Source organism: Gadus morhua, chromosome 16 (assembly GCF_902167405.1).
Source record: "Gadus morhua chromosome 16, gadMor3.0, whole genome shotgun sequence".
Lineage (NCBI taxonomy): Eukaryota > Metazoa > Chordata > Actinopteri > Gadiformes > Gadidae > Gadus > Gadus morhua.
Genome location: NC_044063.1, coordinates 8,768,751 through 8,791,113, shown reverse-complemented (window position 1 = coordinate 8,791,113; position 22,363 = coordinate 8,768,751). Strand labels below are relative to the sequence as shown.

The window sequence follows — 22,363 nt, the reverse complement described above, 5'->3', positions numbered from 1 at the left end:
TGTGTGTGTGTGTGTGTGTGTGTGTGTGTGTGTGTGTGTGTGTGTGTGTGTGTGTGTGTGAGAGAGAGTGTGTTGTTGTTTATATCTTACACTACAAGTAAACCTTAATTTGATAGTTTTAAATTAACGCAGAGGGTATAGGCAGTCGTATGCATATTTTGGCGGCTGGTCCAATTACCGCTGTGTCAACGGGTGGAATGAATTTGCTGGTAACTAGCGCCCTCTTGTGTGATTAAAGATCGTCGAATATAAATCTTTATAATCGTCTTAATTTAAACATTTTGTTCGGACTTATTCTGTCCATTAAATGAAATGAATAATCAAAAAGCATTTATACATTTATTCAGTATTCCAAAAAAATATATAAACAAAATGATAGGATGACGTCTAAGAAAACGGTAAAATAGTGTGTGCCCCTTTAAGTAATATTGCTCCTTGCTGTGCAGCAGGAAGTTGACTACAGCCAACAGGAAGGCGAATAATGAAAGCACATCAACGAGGTCCGAGGAATTGATACATTGGAACGAGTTGCCACATAGCTCCTTGCACTTTTCGCCAATAACTTCGTTGAAGGTAATGAAAATACGCCATTTGAACAGTTTACATTGACTGTCCCACTTCCCGTTTGAATTGCATGCTTTGGCAACTACCTCCAACTATAAAGCACGGCGCTTTATTTCGCGCTACACAACATGGCCCACTTTGGTTAGATAACTTCCCATGTGTGTTCAAAATATAAACCTATATACAGCCATACTCACTGTTTATAGTTCACATCAGGGCTAGCATAAACCTGCCAGTCATTGCCACACTTTTTCAGTGCTGTGCGGGGTTGACCATGTTAACTGATACGCACCTGTTTACTAATACGCTTTGAGAAGCTTAGACATCTCAATGGATTTATTGATTGGCGTAGTTGGTGCCACTTAGGCCTAACGTTACACATCTGCTATGCCATCTATAAATAAGCTTATTCAATCTATTTCTAACTGCTTGAGAGTGTGTCCGAGAACGAATTCGGAGTCGACCTCATCTGCAACGTTGGGCTATTATGTAAGGTTGGCTGCTACAACTTCTTGCCTCTTTTCGACAGGCAGCATATAGGAAACCAACCAGAGAGTGAAGACGGGCTACAAGAAGCCATGGTGAGTGGGAAACCTCCTGAAAACCTGTCACTATATGTCACCGTCTATCAACGGTGTTCATAGTGTTGCTGTCGTATATCAGTCAGCAAATCTAATTAATTACGCTAGGAGGGTGTCCAATGTGGTGCTATGACTTGTATTTGGATGCGAGACTTCGTGTCTAAACGTGTGGTGGTCTGAAACGGTGGTAGATTTGTGCTCATCATGTCTCATGTGAAATCCTCTGGTCAGTCTTCTGCCATGGATCTGAAGACGAAGGAGGAGAAGGCGGCTGAGCTGGACAAACGCATCGAAGCCCTCAGGAAGAAGAATGAAGCTCTGGTCAAGAGGTACCAGGTAAGAATGGGTTGAGAGATAAACGCACACACTTTCACAACTCTCCCTTTCTCATGCATACGTGCCAATCTTAATCCCAGGCACACACATTTGCATCCCTTTCACATACACCAAGAGACTTTGCATGGACTTTTAGACCGCAAACTCTGTTCTCCCACTCCCTTTACTGTCAGCTCACAGACCAAATGGTTCAGTCGCACATTCAAGAGCATATTTGAAAGATATTACACACTTGCATTTGATGCAAGTGTGTAATTGCATCAAATGCAAGTGTGCGACCCAAACACAGGTAAGATACAAAAGATAAAGATAAATTGGAAGTTTGACTTGACAAACCAATTTTTACTTTCAGTTCACCATTGTATAACTGAGTAAATGTATCCGTTTTTTTGTATATTTTAGTTTTACATATTTTTATTTGATTGCATCTATTTGACGAAACTCTACATGCACTTTTTTAAATGTATTGAACCAACCTAGAGAACTGTCATTTTGTTTTTATTTGAATTGCCCTGGAGATATACCTTCCCATGACCTAATTTCCTAACCCGAACCAATAGGAGATAGAGGAGGACAAGAAGAAGGCGGAGCAGGAGGGCATCGCTGTGACAACCGTCAGAAAGCCCCGCCCCCACGAACCCCACGAGCCGGAAAGAAGGAAGGCGGAGAAGGAGAACTTTTCCATAACGGTGGACCTGTCCAAACCAGCGGGGGTAAGCCAAGTCTAGACCCAGCAGTCTTGCTAGGTTCTGAGCTCGGAGCCTGGGCCCGAAACTGAAGGGGCAGAGAGGTTTCTGGCACCAACTATTACTTTGATACTAACTGATCAAAACCAAAGCTTTTATAACATGGTAGGAGTCATCCAAAGAATGTAATGGTGGTGTTTCATTACCATCATCTTTTCCAGTTGGGACATTGAGACTAGTTTAAATAGAAAGTATGTTCTAATTGGTAGATGGGGCTTTTTGATACGTTTTGCACTAAATGTGGTACACTAGGGAGTAGGAGTGCAGCGCCCAACCCCCGCAGCAGGTTAAAGAATCCCTGGGAGAACCCGGCCTTGTTGACTCCCTTCATTAGTTGGTCGATAACATTCCATTTGAGGAGCTTTGAGCGGGCATGATGTGGTCGTCGCCGCTAGATGGCGCTGTCCCTCCAGCACTTGCATAGTTTTGTGTGGGTGAGCTTGCTCCTATAGGCAGAGGAGCCAGCTCAGCTTCGTGTCCTCTCCACAGTCCCCTGGTCAGCCCCCATGTCTCCCTGTGTCTATAACCCTAAAGCTTCATATCATTACATTGGTTGGCTCTGCAGTACGTTAGCACGTCCGTAAGGAGCAGGTGGAGGTCGGCCTACATCGCCCACAGGTTGTTTGTGGATATTGGGATTCAGACCCAGTCCCTTTCGACTGGGAGTTGAACACCCTAGCGACTGCACTGCCCCCTGCCCTCCCAACTCCTCATTGCTCACCAGACTTGGTTTCCCTGGTATGGTACGGGGTGGATGCTGTGAGATGGCGTTCATCTGGGTGATGGTGTAAAGTGAAGCGCCCTAGCATGCTGGTTAAACTCTGTTCAGCCTCATTCTCCCTTCATCCCCCCCCCAGAGGGATTCAATAGAACTACTAGGTACCAGGGAGAACAATCAGTCTGTCCACTGATTGCAGTTTATACAAACAGCACCTTTCAAACACAGAGGTGTTTCTCAGGATTCACATTTAGAGACGATTAAAAGGACAACAGAAGGGGGATGGGTTCAGTTCTTTCTGTTGGCAGGCGGTTGTGGGATGGTTCACTGAGTTGAAGCGCTGTTTGTTTGCAGCAAGGGACAGTCGGGATGGCTGGACAAGAGCTGGACAAGAGCTGGTTGGTTTGAGGTTACTCTATGCTACTACTAGTACTATTTAGTCATTGAGGTCGTTGAGGGGTTTGCTCAAGAAGGCCTGCAGCTAGACATCAGGGTTCGAACTAACTAACGTGTGTGTGTGTGTGCGTGCTTTAGTGGTGCGTGTAAGTGTGGATGTCTGAAAGAACTGACTTTAGAGCAAAACTTTGAGTGGGTTTTTCCTCAAAGTCCATCATGATGAGTTCCTGTTGTGGCACAAATGACCAGCAAATGAGCGGTGGTGCAGAGCGGACCTGTGATGTCCCCTCTAAAGGTTAAATAGAGGGAGTAGGAGGACGGAGAAGCAGACACGCTGATGATCTCCACAGCTACTTGGAGGGTGGATTATATTCCATCATATAGCAGCCTCTCTCTGCCTCACCGTTTATCAGCTCATAGACTGCCTTCATTGTAAGCCGCCTCAGTTCATCTTCCTCCAGTTCCTTCCTCTCCCTCGGTTCGGTAGACGGTACTGCCCGGATCTCGTCCATTTACATAATCCATTTTATTCAGCCTTCCCTCCACGCGTTACCGGTCTGTGATGCGGTGGATTAAACGGAGAGTAGTGCGGTATTAACTGTCAGATCCAAGGTTTCTCTCTCCTAATATCCTTCCTCTGTTCCTCCAAGCGGGCCTCCTATGATGTCTGTTTCGCCGTATTCTTGCGTTTGTTTGGTTCTTAGTGATGCTTCAGTTACGCCTGTTTGTTGTGGTTTTCATAGTCGTCTTTTTAAGTGCCGCGGTTTTAAATCTATCATGCATATCTTTAGTGGCTTTTGTTGAAGGAAAATCTTTTGACTTCTTATTAAGCTTCTGTACTTTCTGCTGTTACGCCTGAAAATCCTGTCTGTAGTTATAAAAAATCGTAGCTATCATTAGGGCTGGGCGATTAATCAAATTTTGATTTCGATCTTAGCGTCAAACGATCGCAAAATTAATATAATCGAGTTGTCCGATTTTCTTTAAAAAAATTTTTTTTAATGTTTTTTTAGAAAAGAAGGGCGTCTACATATCTGTATATAATTTTAGATTTTCTTTTTTACCATTTTGTGTATTATTTATAAGGCAAACTTCTCAGTTGCAATCGCATTTTTTGTGAGAGACGTGCTGAATGAATACAACATGTTTTCAAACTTAAAAAATAATCGTTTGAATAATCGTGATTTCAATATTGACCAAAATAATCGTGATTATGATATCATATGTATTAGATCAGATTGGTCTATTATGGTGGTTGCTGTGCCACCACAACGTTATAAGTTGTGATCTCCTCCCGCCCCAGGAGAATAGACAGGTCAACGACCGGAAGCACCTCCCGCCGCGAGGCCGGAAGAGCTCAGAGGAGAGCGACTCCCAAAGGGCCCAGGATGACTCCCCAAGGGCCCACCATAATACCCCCAGGGCCCACCAGGACACCCCCCGGCCTCACCAGGACACCCCCCGGCCCCACCAGGACACCCCCCGGCCCCACCAGGACACCCCCCGGCCCCACCAGGACACCCCCAGGCCCCACCAGGACACCCCCAGGCCCCAGCGCGATGCCGACAGCCCCCCCAGGAGGATGGGGTCGGGCCGCGTGGGGCGGGGGGGTCAGAGAGGAGGAGGAGGAGGAGGAGGAGGAGGAGGAGGAGGAGGAGGGGGGCAGCGGCCGGAGAGGAGAGAGTGGGAGCCGCGCTCCGACAGAACGCCCAGAGAAGGAGACAGCGGGGAGGGGGAGCCAGGCCGCCGGGGAGGGAGGAGAGGGGGAGGTAGAGGAGGAGGAGGAGGAGAACGAGGAGGAGAACGAGGAGGAGAACGAGGAGGAGAACGAGGAGGAGAACGAGGAGACAGGCCAGAGAGGGGAGAAAGAGGAGAGAGGGGAGAAAGAGGAGGTGGGACCCCTGGCGGGTCGGACAGGAAGACCAAGGTGAGCATTGCTTTGTTGTCAGGTTGCACTTTGTACAGCGTTTGTACTGGACCGCTTTGTTGTTGGCCATCCGTTGTCCTTTCGATTTTCATAACGTGTGTGTGTGTGTGTGTGTGTGTGTGTGTGTGTCCTCAGGAGTGGGAGGAGAAGAGGAGGCAGAACATCGAGCAGATGAAGGAGGAGATGGAGAAGCTGGCCGAGTACGAGCGAGGACAGGGGGTGAGGTTTACATTAGCAGACGCTGTTATCAAAGCGACCTACAATAAGTACATTTGTCTGAAGTAGGTGAAACAATATATTGCTGTCGGTACAGTAAGGATGTTTAGTGACGTGCATTTTTTTTGCTTTCAATTGCCAATTTATGAATATATATGTTGTAATTCAACTTAAATGAGAGCTTCCCTGACTCTCTCCGTCGGATCTGGTGGGGACGCAGGACGTAGATCTAGATAGCACCACGGTTCAACAGAACCAGTTCAAGAACCACAGCTATCCCATTTGAACAGAGAACCTTGAAGCAGTAGAACAATATTCGCAATTGAATACTCAATATTCATATTTCTTCCTTCCTCATATTGTTTCATACTTTGGTCTGAGGGCGTTTTTTTATTCTTTTAATAAACCTTCTGAGTCGGACCGAACGTAAAGCGGCCATAAGGTTTAGATCTGAACGGTAGGATGGTGATTCAATGCGCGAGGACTGGCTCCTGGGAGACTTAACGGGGATTCTCCCGTCAGGTGGACAGCGAGAAGCCCGTCCGGAACTTCCTGGACGACCCGCGGCGCTCCGGGCCCGTGCCGGACCTCGACCGCAAGGAGGGGAGCCGGCGCCACGTCCGGAACTGGGGAGGAATGGACTTTGAGAACGTGAAGATCGGAGGAGAGCCCCAGAGGGAGTGGACCGTGAGTGGAAGACATTTTGGACCAATCCCATTTCTACCCCTTACCCCTTCAAAACAGGGGGAGGGGTAAGGGTAAGGGGTAGAAATGGGATTGGGCCTTTGCATCAGTTGTGGCCTCGGATTATAGTTCCCAAAGAAGTGTCATGTAATTATTGTGTTAACTGACACGCCTCTCTCGCTCTCTCTCTCTCTCTCTTTCATTGGTCAGAGCCGCCGGCAAGGGGGGCGGGGCTCCGGGGACATGACCATGTCCATGACGGGGCGGGAGCGCGCCGAGTACGTGCGCTGGAAGAAAGAGCGGGAATCGATCGACGAGGAGCGGCTGGCGCGCCACCGCAACGCCACGGGCCAATGGCGGAGGGAGTGGGACGCACAGAAGACCGACGGCATGTAAGAGAGAGGGAGGGAGGGAGGGAGGGAGGAAGAGGAGGGAGGGAGGGAGGAAGAGGAGGGAGGGAGGGACGCAAAGAAGACCGACGGCATGGAAGAGGGAGGGAGGTAGGGAGGAAGAGGAGGGAGGGAGGGAGGAAGGAAGAGGAGGGAGGGAGGGACGCAAAGAAGACCGATGGCATGTAAGAGAGAGGAAGAGGAAGGAGAGAGGGAGGAAGAGGAGGGAGGGAGGGAGGAAGAGGAGGGAGGGAGGAAGAGGAGGGAGGGAGTGGGACGCACTGAAGACCGACGGCATGTAAGAGGAAGGAGAGAGAGAGGAAGAGGAAGGAGGGAGGGAGGAAGAGGAGGGAGGGAGGGTTTCAGGAGTAACACCGTGGTCCGTTTATATAAATCGAATGTTTGTGTGTGTGCGTCTTCGGAGCGTTAAGCCTGCAGTGTTCTTCACAGGTTCAAGGAGGACGCATCTGCCCCCACAGAGGGCGACGGGCCAGAGCACGGCGACAGGAGAGGCAAGCACACACACACACACACACACACGCACACACACCTCATGAAGTGTCTCTGACAGGGTGTTGTTACCATGGTTACACCACACCTGACCCCCTCTCGAACCACCCTCTCTTCCTGTCTGGAAAGCTATCCCTCTAGTGCACACACGCAGACGTGCACTTTCAAACACACACACACACACACACACACACAGTTGCATGCACAATGTCAATCTATTAAACACAAACTCATGTCAAAAAAAATAACGCACGCACACAGTCAAACTATTATACACAAAGCTGCACACAAAGTCAAACTATTAAACCGACAATCACAACCTCGTACACACAATCATGCCCCACGCACACACATATTCTCAGAAAGCCGGGAAATAGCAGCGAGTCCTCAGTATGACTGATTAAAGCCCTTATGTAAATGTGTGGTGATTAAGAGAGTTATGTAAATGTGTCCCACCCCAGCCCCTGAGACCCTCATCCAAGGACAGTGACAGGTCGCTAGAGACCTTAAGCACCTTAGCCTCTCTCTCTCTCTCTCTCGCTGTCTCTCTTCATATTTTCCCTTTTGACAATGTTCTCTTGTGTCTCGTCTTCTCAGTCTGCCTCTCTGTCTCTCTTTCTCTCTGGGTGTATTGTGAGCTGAAAAACGATGGCACATTTTTCGTGGTGTTGTCTTTTTTGTTTATCTTAACAATCCCTTATACAGGAAGGAATGTTAGGAAGAAAATTCTTCATTGTTTTATCACTTCCTTGCTGGCTGAACCTCTACATAGAACGAGAAGGCTATTACTGTCCAGTTTGCTTGTGTTACCTGCCCCGAGAATGTATTCATAGGTTAATGTCTGATGAATAACTTATTATAGGACGGCAAAGTATTTGTTTTAATTTCGAGTATGACCTTGAGGAGATACAGGCATCTTCCATGAGACGGTGGGTGTACGGGATGGTTCTAGAGAGGCTTTCTCTTTGAGGGCAGTGTCAGCACAGCGGGGGGGGGGGTTCGGGGGGCAATGATCCTCGTGGAGAGGGAAGGATTGGCCGTGGTTAATTTGCGGTACGCTACAAGAGGAATCCCTCCAGGCGTCTACACATCAGAGAAGTCGGAAGATTGGCATGGCCTCAGTATTAGATTTGAGGCTACAATCCAAATGTAATCACAATAACACCTTTACATTACAGAGAGGAAGGGAAGCATCTCTAGGGGCAAGGAGAATGCAAATTCCTTTAAAATTGAGGTGTAATTATCTAAACAAGGTTTATATCATTTGGATATAATTGTGTATTATAATTATGCTTTCATAGTCCACGACCATAGCCCTTATCCAGCCCTGGGCCTCACCACAGTGGATTGAATCTTTTTTTCATTGCGCCACAGCTGTTAAAATCCCTTTATCATCAACCTCTAAGTGTCTGCCCTCATGCCACGCCTCATTCTCCCTCCCTCTCTTGTTCCTCTCTTCATGTCTTCATTTTATCTGCACGCCTCATCCTCCCATTTGGCTTTTTATTCCTATGTTCCCTTCACCTTCTGTCGCTCATCCTCTACGCTTCTTATCGTTCCCTCACCACTCTCCTCCATTACCTCTCGGCTCTTCTCTCAATCAGTTTTTTTTTTTTTTTTTACTTTTCTCCACTTATCTCTTCCTTCACTTTAATGACATGTCTTTCTCTCGCCGACTCTCTCCGTCTTACTCTGTCGCTGTCTTGCTCTCCCTCTCTCGGTATTGTTCACTCTGTCTCTCTGTCTCGCTGTCTCTCTGTCTCTCTGTCTCTCTCGCTCTCTCTCTCTGTCCCTCTCTGTAAGTGCCACTCGTCCCTCATGAGTAGCGTGGCTAATAGCTGGTTGACCTTCTGGCCGGGGTCGTACGGGCTCTGTATCCCTGGGCTAATGGAGACTCACAACGGGGCTGGCTGCAGTCTCTGCTAAGCCCTCCACCATGATATCACCTGAGACCGGCTTTTCTCCTCTTAAAGCTGAATAATTGGATCAAACGTGCGCACAGAGGTAGAGGGGACAGAGGCAGATGAAAGGCAAACGCTCTGTTGAGTTCAGTTCAGTTTTAAGAAACCATAACGACGGATAAACACGTCAAGAGACTAGAACAACTCAACGGATTAGACTTGCCTTCCTCTTTGTTTTTAGCATACACCATGTGACCAGCCTTATTATTTCTACAATAATACTATTGTTGCAATCCTTTCCCAGATCCCTAATGGCTGCCGCTGTCTATTCATCTCAGACTTTATAACACAGTCTCTGTTCAGGTGATCCGGGATTAGATAGCGGCGAGGGAGTGAATGATTTAGCTCCCGTCACCGGGAGAGATGATGATAAGGATGCGGTGTGTTTTAAAATTCCCCTTTTGTAATGTTTGTTCTGCCTGTCCCGCGCTCCGCGCTCCCTCCATGTTTGTCCATCGCTTGGTTGCCTAGACGACAGCCAGCGCCCGCCGAGGGCCCCCATCGTCGGGGACTTCCTGACCCCTGGCCGGGGGGGGCGGGGGGGCCGGACCCGGGGACGGGACCGGGATCAGCGGCAGAGCTACAGGTGCGTGGGGGTCGAAGGAGCGGCGGTGTTTCTGTTGAAGGCGCGGATGCTGGAGCCGACAGAAACAGACACAAGCAGAGTACAAAAAGCACATGAATAAAATACAGTTGTGTTGATATGTACGTATGTGTTTTTATGTATTTATCCAACTACACCAATCGAGCAATTCATTGTGCAGGATAGAGGGAGGGAGAGAGGGAGAGGGAGGGAGAGGGAGGGAGGGAGAGAGAGAGATTCTCTGAAAGTTTAGTTGACCTGATAACAGGGTTTACCCCCCCTCTATTGGGGGTGTTGTGGTTTTGTGTGCGTGCTCATACCCTGTTATTCCCTGATACTACAGCATGCACGACAACCGCTGGGAGGGAGAGCGGGAGGATGAGGCCCGAGAGAAGAGGGACAAACCCAAGAGAGAGGACGAGGAGGAGAGGAGGGAGGTGAAGGAGGAGGAGAAGAGGCCCAAAGCGGCCCCGCCACAGAAGGTACTTGGTTTACGACCCTTTATGGATGCCTTTTTAGATGTTTTTACACTGCCAAATATGCTTCTTATGCACGCCTTTTTCCCAGCATGGTTTTGCGCGTTTACACTGCCCGGGGTAAATTGCCGGCTTGAGCTAGCACCCCAATTTACCCTCCTGGACCCTACACACGGTGGCGGTTTCATTCTGATAGTGTAAATGTGATTAGACGGTTCCAGGGGCGGGACTTGGGTAGAGGTGTTGCTGCGTTGTCTAGACGGGGACAACGCAGCGAAATCAACACCAGTAGTTCTCACTGGAGAGACCGTGAAATCTGGGAGGTGCTGAACATCTGAGAGAAGGTGTCGCAGTCACAATTAAAAGGAGACAGGGAAAGATGGTGCGATCTACAAGAAAGACGTTTTTTTATCCTCTGGATGAAAACAAGTGGTCAGTAAAATAATGAATATGATGGTGTTTTTGTACTTATAGGAAATAGTTATTTGCGTTTTTAGCCTAGACTCAGATGTATACTTATTCTTGCATGCGAGTGTCATGCATCATAAAAAAAATGAAATATTTGTTCTATGCAAATTATTCTAAAGAGGCTAGAAGACCGAAGGCAGTGAAATTGCCGGGCGTGCCAAGACGCGACCGAACTGGCTTGGCATTGTAAAAAGGCCAATTGATATCCGTGTGTAATAATGGATTTTGAATCGGATGGTTAGATAGAACAGATATATTATATGGCTAAATCTGGCACATTTACATGTTCAACTCTGGTGCTCATGTTTATTTATGTGTGCTGTTCCTTTTTTAAGTAAAGTTATCAAAAATAAAATCGTAATCGTTTTGGAGAACATGTAAAACTTGGTGTGCATCCGAAATACTAACTATATACTATTTCTGTACAGTGTCTACTACTGGACCGTTAATGCAGTACGGTCTACAGCTATGCATAGTACGTTCTACAGCTATGCGTAGAACGCCTCCAAACGCTTCCGAACGCCACCGAAACGGCATCCAGATGTTTGGAGATTACGTATTTCCCCTCTGTGCGATGCACATCAGATGCCGGCAAAATTAAAGTCACCTGCGATAATTTACCGTTGTTGCTATCCCACAATTCAGCCGGAGTCTGGTAACGGAAGAAGAAGAACGCGGCGTTCTTCTTCTTCCGTTACCAGACTCGGCCGCCACAGTATACAACGGTAGGTCACTATGCTATCCCAAAATTCAGCCGGAGTCTGGTAACGGAAGAAGAAGAACGCGGCGTTCTTCTTCTTCTCCGAGTGGTAGTACGCATTCAGAAACTTTTTGCCTACTACACAATGCGTACTGAGCATTCGGACGCGCTATATTTGTGACGTACTACAAAATGCCTACTAAATAGCAGTCAAGTATGAGTATTCGGATGCAGCCTTGGACTTAAAACTCTAAAACGATGGAACTGCGAGCTCGATGTCACCTCCTTCCCCTTACTTATTTATTTCAAAGGTCTTCCACCTTTGCTACCATTTGCATGTTATGTATTACTGATATGTGTGTTAACTCGTGTATTAACTCTCACTACGTCGATGAGCCGGGCCTGGCTGTACAGAATGACCACGTGTTGATAACATAACCATGGGACCACCACTGTGTCATGTTACTCACGGGACACCCCAGAAGCACCCGCACACGGCGGTCCCCTTAACCCCATGTGTCCTGTTCCCGTGACAACCCCCGGTACCCCAGGAAGCCAGGCGGGGCGAGGCGGAGGAAGACGAGGACGAGTGGGAGGACGCCAGCGATGGGGAGGACGGGGGCTCGGACGACGACGAAGGAGGAAGCAGCGAGGAGGGCGACCAGGAGGAGAAGAGGGACGCGGGGAAGGAGGAGACCGCCGCTGCCGCCGCCGCCGCCGCCCCCGCCGCCGCCCCTGCGACTCCTGCCCCCGCCTCGGTGGTGGTGACCAGCCCCAGGGAGCAGCGCACCCCCCGGCCCAAGGTCCAGATCCCCAGCCCCGCGGCGGCGGCGGCGGCCCAGGACTCCCCCGACGGGACCAAGCCCCTCAGCCCCTTCGCCCCCCCCGACGGCTACCAGCCCGTGACGGACTGGGGGGACGCGATGGAGGAGCAGTCCCCCTGCAGCAGCCTGGGAGAGAGCCCGCTGAAGCCCCCCAGCGCCGAGAGCAGCCCCGCCCAGAGCCAGAGCCAGGGCCGGCGCCCCCAGGAGGGGGGCCGCCGGGGCGGGCGGCGCCCACCCACCGACCTCCGGGAGAAGCTGAACGCGGCCGCAGGTAGGAGGGGGAGTTGAACCCGCCGGGGAATCTGTTTTTCTTTTTTAATTTGTGGACTTGGATTTCCAGCCTGAGCGCTCACGGTCCCCGAGGGCATTGAGTGGAGCTCCTTTGTTTTGTGTGAAGTGTCCTTTGTACAGTCTGGGCCTCCCTGACGGAGAAATCAGGATGACAAAGGCTCTGCCGCCCGGCGTTTAGAACCGCTCGTCTCTACCTTCGATCTTCACTCTTGATTTACTGTGTGCCCTCTTCATTGATGTATTCAGTGATTTTGGCTCTCAAATTCACTAACGACCTCCCTTTTACTCCCTTGCCTTCCTTGTTCTCCCTCACCCTTCCCTCTCCTTCAATTTTGTTTTGTCTTTCCGACCCTTTTTTAATCTCTTCCCTCTCCTCCCTGTCCTCCCCTTCTGTCCACAGCAGTGCAGTCCTCCTCTCTAGGGCGGACTAAGGTCCAGCCAACAGTCATTGTATCAGAAACAGACTCCACCCCCTCAGCAGACCCTCGCCCCGCCCCTTCAGTGGTCGTTTCCTCTGACTCCGCCCCCTCAGTGGTCGTTTCCTCAGCTGCCTCTGACTCCGCCTCCTCAGTGGTGGATTCCTCTGACTCCGCCCCCTCAGTGGTCGTTTCCTCAGCTGCCTCTGACTCCGCCCCCTCAGTGGTCGATTCCTCTGACTCCGCCCCCTCAGTGGTCGATTCCTCTGACTCCACCCCCTCAGTGGTCGTATCCTCTGAGTCCGCCCCCTCGGTGGTCGATTCCTCTGACTCCACCCCCTCAGTGGTCGTTTCCTCTGCCCCCTCAGCTGCCTCTGACTCCGCCTCCTCAGTGGTAGTTTCCTCCGCCCCCTCAGCTGCCTCTGACTCCGCCCCCTCAGTGGTCGTTTCCTCAGCAGCCTCTGACTCCGCCCCCTCAGTGGTCGTATCCTCAGCTGCCTCTGACTCCGCCCCCTCAGTTGTCGTTTCCTCTGAATCAGTCCCCTCAGTAGCCGATTCCTCTGACTCCACCCCCTCAGTGGTCGTATCCTCTGACTCCGCCCCCTCAGTGGTTGTTTCCTCTGACTCAGTCCCCTCAGTAGCCGATTCCTCTGACTCCAGCCCCTCAGTGCTTGTTTCCTCTGACTCCGCCCCCTCAGTTGTCGATTCCTCTGACTCCGCCCCCTCAGTGGCCGATTCCTCTGACTCCACCCCCTCAGTGGTCGTGTCCTCTGAGTCCGCCCCCTCAGTGGTCGCTTCCTCGGCCCCTTCAGCTGCATCTAACTCCGCCCCCTCAGTTGTCGTTTCCCCTGACTCCACCCCCTCAGTGGTCCTTGACTCCACCCCCTCAACAGCCCCTTCTGTGGTGCCTCAACCTGACGCCTCAGATGATTCTGACTCCTCCAACTATGAGAGCGACTCCTCTTCAACATCATACGACCCCGCCCCCTCTGAGGTGTCTGACCCCGCCCCCTCTGAGGTGTCTGACCCCGCCCCCTCTGAGGTGTCTGACCCCGCCCCCTCTGAGGTGTCTGACCCCGCCCCCTCCGAGGTGTCTGACCCCGCCCCCTCCGAGGTGTCTGACCCCGCCCCCTCTGAGGTTCCTGACCCCGCCCCTTCTACAGTATCTGCCACTGACATGGAGGTAGCGGTTGTGGAGCAGGATGCACCTGCTACACCTCCACTGGGTAAAGAACTGCAAAAATGGCAAAGAACAAATCACATATTTGCTTGCATTGAATTTACGCCTTGATGGGTGCAACAGAAAGGTTATTGTCATCATTTTCTGGGAAACATTTAAATCCTACCCAGCTATTGCGTGCAGCCAAATCTACTTGTGATGTCACTAGTGGATCGATTTTGAAATGGCATGTAATGACCAAGCGGCATTACTCGTGGTGCTAGAGAGTGACACGGTTAAACAAGGGAAGATGTTAACCCATGTTTCGTCTCCCCTTCCTCCCCTCCACCTCTACGTCTCCTCTACCCCAGCAGGAGAGACCGGAGACCTCCCAGCGCTGACTGACGCCGCCACCACCGAGCCAGCAGGGGGCGACCAGGACGCACCTGAACCCTCCGTCATCGTGTCCTCAGGTGCGGTTCCACATCAGCCACTTTCAGGCGGTCATGTACCGGAAGGCCCGTCTGACGCTCACTTGACCCCTCCCGCACGCCCCTCACTTCCTGTTTCCTGTTGGTCTAATCACAGAAAGATCGGAGTTGGTGTCCTCCTGTTGTGTGTGTCTCCCGCTCACTGTCCGCAGCGTTCGTTGTGTGTCCCTCTAGGCCACCGTACCAGCGTGACCTCTGCTCCCCTCTTAGCGTGCACGCGCCAGCCACAAACACAAAGCACTAGGGCTGGCTATTGCCAGGTACCACACAATTCAATTAAATTTGATTCTTTAGGTCTTTATTCGATTCAATTTCGGTTTGATATTGATCCAATTGCTTCGATATCGATTCCATAATACGTGCAGATGACAAAAATACCTAAATATTATAAAAAAATGGAATACACCATTGTATAGTATTGTTCCTGAGCTAAACTTGCAGCATAAAAGTAATAATGATAACATGGACAAATGTAAAAGGGCATGCACATTTAGGCATACTCGCTTCTAGATTACAATGACTGAGTATGCTTTTTTTTTTCTTTTCTTTTTTATGGAAATAATCGATTTAAAAAAAAATCTTAATCGAAATTGAATCAAGAACAAATAAATTGCAGTGCGCACTGATGAATCGATATTTTTACCCAGCCCTACAAAGCACCACGCCAAACTTTGTTTGATTGTATTTCACCGCTTGGCTTTTGGGATCCGGTCTGCAAATTTGTCCGGACACTTTCCTCATTCCCCGCCCGATTGGATCCCTTCTTCCTTGTTGAAACTCCTCCCCCCTCCCGACTATGCTCCTCCCACCCCGGGTGGCTGTCGTCACTCACCGTTCCCTCTGTCGTGGGGCCGCCTCATCACTGTGCTGTAAGCCCCGCCCACTTCTCCTCGTCCTCTCCAAGAGCGGTTCTTCCTTGTGTGGTGATCTCTGGTTACCCTGTGAGTGGTTGTTACATGGGATGCTGCCTCTCCATCCGCTGTATGTGGTGACTAGTGCTTCCTCTCTGCCTCTTATCCGCTCCTCTGGTGTTTTCCCCACGGTGGATGAACCCATGACGCCATCACCCACAATGGGCTGATTCACAAATGGCGGTTCATTGCTCTAACTGAACTAGCATACAATTAGTAGGCAGTAATGGCTTCCAGATTGAGATCTAATGATGTGTCCTCCATTAGACACGTTCAAAATGCCTCAAAAGTGGGAAACCATCGGGCTTATTGAATATCAGCCCTGCTTAATGTTACTCTTGCTCTACGATTTCCCAATCACTGGTATTGTGAGATACTAGTGTTCTTTTTGAGCTTAGAATCGGATCAATGTCTAATTAATATTCTAATGAGGAAAGCTAAGGGGAGTGTAAGGATAAATAGAGTTTTCGGAGGGAGAGACGACCCGGATTCCTTTCTGCCTTGAATGCAGCTTGAAATCAGGCTTTGCTTGCCTGGCTGCTCCATTACCATCTTTGGGAGCAGAAACTACTTGAAAGTTGTGTGTTGCTCGTGTCTTTGAATATCCATTGTCATGAAATGTGTGTGTGTGTGTGTGTGTGTGTGTGTGTGTGTGTGTGTGTGTGTGTGTGTGTGTGTGTGTGTGTGTGTGTGTGTGTGTGTGTGTGTGTGTGTGTGTGTGTGTGTGTGTGTGTGTGTGTGAGAGTGATACCCATGATTTATTTTTGTGATCCAACTATGGAGATGAATGTGCTTACCAGAATTGTTTGTTATTTTAAAATGAATCGATGTGGCCACGCACGCACACTCACACACACACACAGCAGCAGTGTTGTTTATTGACTCTACTATTACAACTAGAAATAGTACTCATAGTTTTGTCTTGATTCAGTTTCATAGCTAGCCTGACATCACCAGATCCATTCTCAAAAGAGTATTACTCGCGAACCTCGGTTAATTTTAGATTTCCAAGGGACCACGGTCCTAAAATGCCCCTGGACCCAATTGGAAAGACCTCCAAACACAGCAACTTAGTCTGATTCTACCTAATAGTAGAGTCTTTAAATGTTGAGGATCTGGGTAGGTCTACAGGGAAGGGTGGACCGCCCAAGGACCGCCACACGTACACCATCCATTAGCTTCTCGCCCCATAACGATCCATTAGCGTGTTGTCGCTCCCTGCTAATGGCAATGGGAGGACCATAGCGGTTAGCATTATAAAACATTTGACGTCTCACTTTACTCGCGTTTACGGCTGGATCCAACATTTTGAGTGGGTCATTAGTGACGCTCGCGAGACGGCAGCGTATGGTGTTTACCGTCTCCGTGAGGCCAGCGCTGCTGTAGCGCCAGGGAGGGGCCCAGGAAACGAGGGGGATTAGAGCAACAATTATGCCCGTAAAAGGTTTTTTAGAGGGAATTAACCGGAGCAGGTTGGACAGATGACGGGCAGATAGGACGGAGGGCCGTTTGAAGGGCTGAGGTCTGATTGGATTACAGCCTCACGGATCAGATGACTTGAAGCACAGCCGTGGTTTATGATGATGAGGGATGTCAAAATCCCCCCCGAGAACCAGTTGTCGATTTGTTTTGGCTCCGTATGCTTGAACATACGCCTTTCTGGATTTTAAATCGCTATACAGAGATCTATTCATTCAGAAGGGCAGCTTGTAGACCACAGTCACAAGCGACCGTCTGCAGAATAATAATTATTGTGGGAATTAAATTTAATTTTACTGGATATTAACAGGATGTGATGGGGGTTTGTGTTGAATCAAGCAATCCGACCCGCTTCCTGTTGAGGTCATCCGATGGACTGACTCGATTATGTTTTGTAGCATCCTCTTTTTCATGTTCATAAGCGAGGCGTTGAGACCTGAGCTGACTCCCTGAACAGTTTCCTGTGTGGTAGTCATGAGGAGGGAAGTGGTTATCCACTTGACTCGTGGGTCGGTGTGTGAACGCCTCGCTCCAATAGGAGCGAGGGCGGAGGACAACCTACCCTGCTCCCATGCTTAATCTGGGTCGTGACCAAGGAAGACTTAAGAAAGGTCACCCTTATGAAGGGACGGTCAAATGCACTTGGAAACACTTCTTGTTTTGCCCCCAATCCCATGATGCACTCTGATCAAAAATCAGGAAGATGTGCACCCAACACTTGTCTTGGTCAGAGGTCATAATAGTGATAGTAAACTGTTCGCACAATCGTTAGTCTGAGATGACACACACACACACACACACTATACTCTATGCCTTACCCTCAATGCCTCCCTCCCCCCGTGTGTTCTCTATCGACAGGCTGAGGTTCCCGGGGACCCCCAAAGACACCCTGCTAAGGTTCCAAAGGAGAGAGTGATGGAGAGCGGAGAGGAGGAAGGTTGGCCCGCGGCAGAGTGACGCTGACGGACTCGTAGCATACTGATCATACTGATCCCGGTCAAGGGACTGGAAGGGGTCACCATCATCAATGTCACTACCATGATGTCACTACCACACTGACATCACCACAATGTCACTACCATGAAGGGGGCCCTGTTGAGTGACATTATGGACCAAACTCTACTTTGGCTGTGCTGTCTCCCCCCATATGCCCTCCTTTTTTTTTTTCCTCGAGTTGTGTTTAGGCAACACTAGGCGGTGGAAGACACTGAAGCCTTTTTTTTTTTTAATCTATATATTTTGGAAAGCTTTCATCATCCTCCGCATCCAGGAGAAAACGACTTTTATCTCCCCATATCTGCAAACGAACGGCGTGGGTAGTGGTGTGTATTTGCTTTGTTCTGGCCGCACATTACTGCAGTAACGGCCGCACGGGAAGTGACTGAAGTCCTAGGAATTAAGTCGCCTAATTGGCTCTTTGAGGCTGACAGACGCCCAAAAAATTTTTTATGTCTTCGCTTGGTTTTAATGTTTCTATGAGTTTATAAAATACCAAATGTCAGTTAATTTTTTTCCTCCGCAAACAAGAGCTCTCTCTCTATTGATGAATAATTGTCACCATATGTGCTGAATGTGTGCATTGGTGTGTTCCCAGATTATGAAATATGTTATGTTGCTATATGTGGGTGAAAGAAATTGAACACGGGTTTGGAGGGCAAAACAACTGAATTTAGCGCTGTTACCCCTCATAAATGTTTATCTTCAGTTTGTGTCTGAAGCAACTCTAAACAGATTGGAGTTATGGGTCAATCATGAAGACTCTAGACTGCTGCTGTGCATGGGCCTCAGTCAACCGGCGGCCATCTTGGTTCCAAAACGCTAGCAGGGTATTCGAACGGAACACGGAATTCTGCGTTCAGTTCCATCACTACAAGTGTTTACAACAAGATGACCGCCAGGTGAAGGGGGGCCAAACCTGTGTTTGCGGGAATGGATTTTTATTTAAACTAAACAATCATGCATCAACCAAGGAAAGAATTTATCCATTTTTAAACTTTGTCGTCTGCTATACTGTCTGCTATACTGAGAATCCTTCTCATGTGGAGAATATGAAATATATTTCCCCTATTTTATTAGCCAGGGGAGGCATTTTATTTAGAAGCATTTTTTTTGGTCTAATCAAGTTTACTGATTTTTACAAATTGCCTCCCCTAGCTTTAAGAGCTGTGAGAATATACGGCTAATCTTACGTACTGACAGGTGACAGTGGTTGAAACCTGACTTGACCTCAGCATACTACAAAGTGCTTTAGGATGATATTTTTTACTACATTTGAATAGGTCTAGCTTTTATTTTCAATGAGGGTCCTGTGTTGAAATCGCATGAAGACACTGTTTTGAAAGATGGAAAATCGATCATGTTTTACTTTGCTGTAAAGATGAAGTGGGTGATGTCATTAAGACAAGATGTGACATTGTGTCAACATTAATGAACATTCCACGCTTTATTTGTGGCATGATGGAGCAGATGATGAAAGGACCTTTCAGTGCTCTTAGTTTGGTGGCCATTTTTTATTTCTTAGCTGTTAAGACTGGGTGATTGTATTTGAAGTCATCTGCATTTCAATGTAACATCAGATTATAAATGCCTTCTTGGATCCTGCAATTAATTACATTTTTGATGATTGGGTTTCAAAGGAATGGATGTTGAAAGTTTTACTCTTTTTTTTTTGTTGCCTCTTGGAGCTGTCGGATGTGCAAGCTTATTCATTTTATGTATAGAAGATCACTGCTTGTACTGTTTAAATTCAATTATCCAATAAAATGATTGCTTTGGAGTGTGTGTGTGTGTGTGTGTGTGTGTGTGTGTGTGTGTGTGTGTGTGTGTGTGTGTGTGTGTGTGTGTGTGTGTGTGTGTGTGTGTGTGTGTGTGTGTGTGTGTGTGTGTGTGAGACAATAGTAATGTAGCAAATACATTTCTAAAAATGCGATCTATGACTTTTTTTTATAGGCTATATAAACATCTGCAAGTTCTGACGGTGATCTCGTGTGCTGGTCGTTCTCGGAGCTTTTCAAATCGTTTTCCTACGCGCACACACTGTGCGCGGTACCTCCTTGATACGCCTCTCCGACCTTGAGCTCCGGGAAGGTGAGCCCCCAACCCGCGGCTCCTGGGAACGCGACGAGCAGGTCGCACTCGAGTCGACGATGGTCGTAAACGTCCTCCATAAATACGTCATATTGATTTACGACCCGTCTCAGACCCCCAGCAGTACTGAGAGTTATAGTACGCTTTGTGTCGGAGAATGGGCGAGTTACTGCTCTATAGGAGCCACATAGGCCTATATCAAGGAAATGTATTTGAAATGGGGAAACTGGTGATTATGTGACTGAATACCGCCCCCTCCCCTCCCTCCTTCATCTCTCCTCCTCCCCCCTCTCCCTACCCCTTCCTTCTGCGGGACGTTTTGTCCCAAACTATAACCCAATCGTTGCGTGTTGCGTACTTTCTGCTCCGCCTCAACCTGGATCCAAAGAAGGAAGAAACCCCACCGGGTGCACATCTTGTGCGCAACGACCAGCAGCGCAGCACAGCTGTACGGTGAGGGAAGGGTGTGTGTCCGTGCGTGTGTGTGAAGCTGTCCGGCCGTGACCGACCCAGTTGCGGTGCAGTGTTGTCAACACTGCCGCACTCTCCGTGACCGGCTTGGAGAGAACCAGGACCACAGCTGGAGCCCCCCTCTCCCTCTCCCCGTCTTTGGCTATCCTATCCCTATCAACCGCTGGCTCCAGTTTGAGGCACCATGAGAGCGGTGAGCAGCAAGCAGGGCTCCGCCGGCGGCAGCAGCAGCGCCGCGGCCACAGAGAAGCAGAACGGCGGGGACATGAAGCGCAGGCCCAGCTACCCGGGAGACCAGCGGGTGAAGCACGCCAACCTGTCCACCAAGATCTGGGTCAAAGTAGCTATGGCCATCGCGTACTTCCTCTGCGTGTCCGTCGCGGCGTTCATACTGGTCATCTACTACGTGTTTTTCTGGACGCCGGATGCGCATTACAACATCACGGGCAACGGCACGGACCCTCCGAACCGCACCGACTGCGCTCCGAGGTCCGGGTGACCGCCGCTCCGCGCCCCGGTCAGCGGAACACGGGCTGCCGTGTCCCGCTGCGGCTCATGACGGACACCGGTGACACGCGCGGATTTCTATAAGAACGCTCCGTCCTGCACCTGGAGTTGGGGATGCGACTGAAGAAGAGCCGATGCCGCTGGCGGGGGGGGGGAGAAGGGGGTCGCGGAGCCAGGATAAGTGCATCAGTGCTCCGCATGCAGAGGGGGGGTGTGTGTGGATACGGACTCGCTTCACACACAGGCACGCAGTCCCCCTGACATTATGGGATGTTTATACTCTGCACTGAGCAACTCTCTTTCCACGAAGAAGACTGGGGATGACACAAACACACACACGCACACTGTAAGGCGACTTTCTCACACACACACACCAACACACACACACACACACACACACACACACACACACACACACACACACACACACACACACACACACACACACACACACACACACACACACACACACACACACACACACACTGTGTCCTCCACTGTGCTATGTATCTCCACAGCACGGTGCTGTGTTTTCATTCAGGTATTTAGAGGAATTCAAAGCGATAACGTACTGTAGCGGTAGCAGTATAAGTAGCCTATTCATATAGACAGCATCGCCGGTAGCTTGTAGTAGCTATATGAATGCACGGTGGTCACTATGTATTATTTCAGATGCAACCGTTTTATCGTTCACAGCAACTTTTAGCCTACCACATGACATGACGTGAGAATAACCAAACGCGACGTCACGTGTTGACCCCCGAGCCTCGGCTCGGTTAATCCTGTCCCGCGACCCGGACGCTCTTTAGACTGTTTTATTGACAATGTGTAGCCTTCCGGGTTTATTGCTATATTATGATAAACTATGCATTATTAGCCTACTCTGGAGTATGTGTCTTTATTGTGGAAAGGAAAGAGATGGGAAGATCAAACCACTTATTTCGCAGCTCATGTAGGAAATCTTCATCAGGTGTTTCAGGGGGAAAAACAAATTCAACAATTCGATGCAACAAACTGGCCTGGGGGGTCCTGGTGTCTCCATTTTATGAACTACGTTTTGTATGCACTCACACCTCCTCCAACATCACATCCCTCCCATTCCCCCGGGTGAAGCATTCTAGTTATTTGGTGTAATGCAACAGCGAATTGTTTGTGTGTGTGTGTGTGTGTGTGTGTGTGTGTGTGTGTGTGTGTGTGTGTGTGTGTGTGTGTGTGTGTGTGTGTGTGTGTGTGTGTGTGTGTGTGTGTGTGTGTGTGTGTGTGTGTGTGTGTGTGTGTGCGTGCGTGTGTGTGGGGGCACGCGCGCACGTGTCTGTGTGTTTGCCTGTGTGTCTGTCTGTGTGTCATTCATCAAAATGTACCGCGGAAGTTGCCAGGATGTCTCTCAACACCACCCTGCTCTCTCCCTCCACCTCCACATCCTTTTCATCCGGAGTGACAGCGGAATTCTATACTTTTCCCTTCTCCTCCCC

At 49.3% G+C, this 22,363-nt stretch overlaps 1 protein-coding gene across 2 annotated transcripts; it reads left to right on the top strand.

Moving 5' to 3' along the window:
• The first annotated feature begins 452 nt into the window (after positions 1-452).
• On the top strand, positions 453-19,602 carry ccdc9 (coiled-coil domain containing 9). 2 transcript variants are annotated; one of them, XM_030380272.1, is made up of 15 exons: positions 453-573; positions 1,094-1,145; positions 1,377-1,481; positions 2,042-2,194; positions 4,645-5,268; positions 5,404-5,487; positions 6,007-6,171; positions 6,379-6,560; positions 7,008-7,069; positions 9,500-9,614; positions 9,955-10,093; positions 11,807-12,350; positions 12,771-14,012; positions 14,320-14,418; positions 17,685-19,602. In XM_030380272.1, exons 2-15 carry the CDS (start codon positions 1,143-1,145, stop codon positions 17,687-17,689), a joined length of 3,522 nt encoding a protein of 1,173 aa, XP_030236132.1. In that variant the 5' UTR covers positions 453-573; positions 1,094-1,142; the 3' UTR covers positions 17,690-19,602. The 2 variants fall into 2 exon arrangements, with proteins under 2 accessions (XP_030236132.1, XP_030236131.1); XM_030380271.1 differs by having other exon boundaries at positions 14,317-14,418.
• The last annotated feature ends 2,761 nt before the right edge of the window (positions 19,603-22,363 follow it).

Excerpts from the sequence above, each read along its gene's own strand:
- ccdc9 (XM_030380271.1), top strand. Across the intron at positions 7,070-9,499 it reads AGAGCACGGCGACAGGAGAG|ACGACAGCCAGCGCCCGCCG; the intron begins GCAAGCACACAC and ends TTGGTTGCCTAG. Across the intron at positions 9,615-9,954 it reads GATCAGCGGCAGAGCTACAG|CATGCACGACAACCGCTGGG; the intron begins GTGCGTGGGGGT and ends CTGATACTACAG.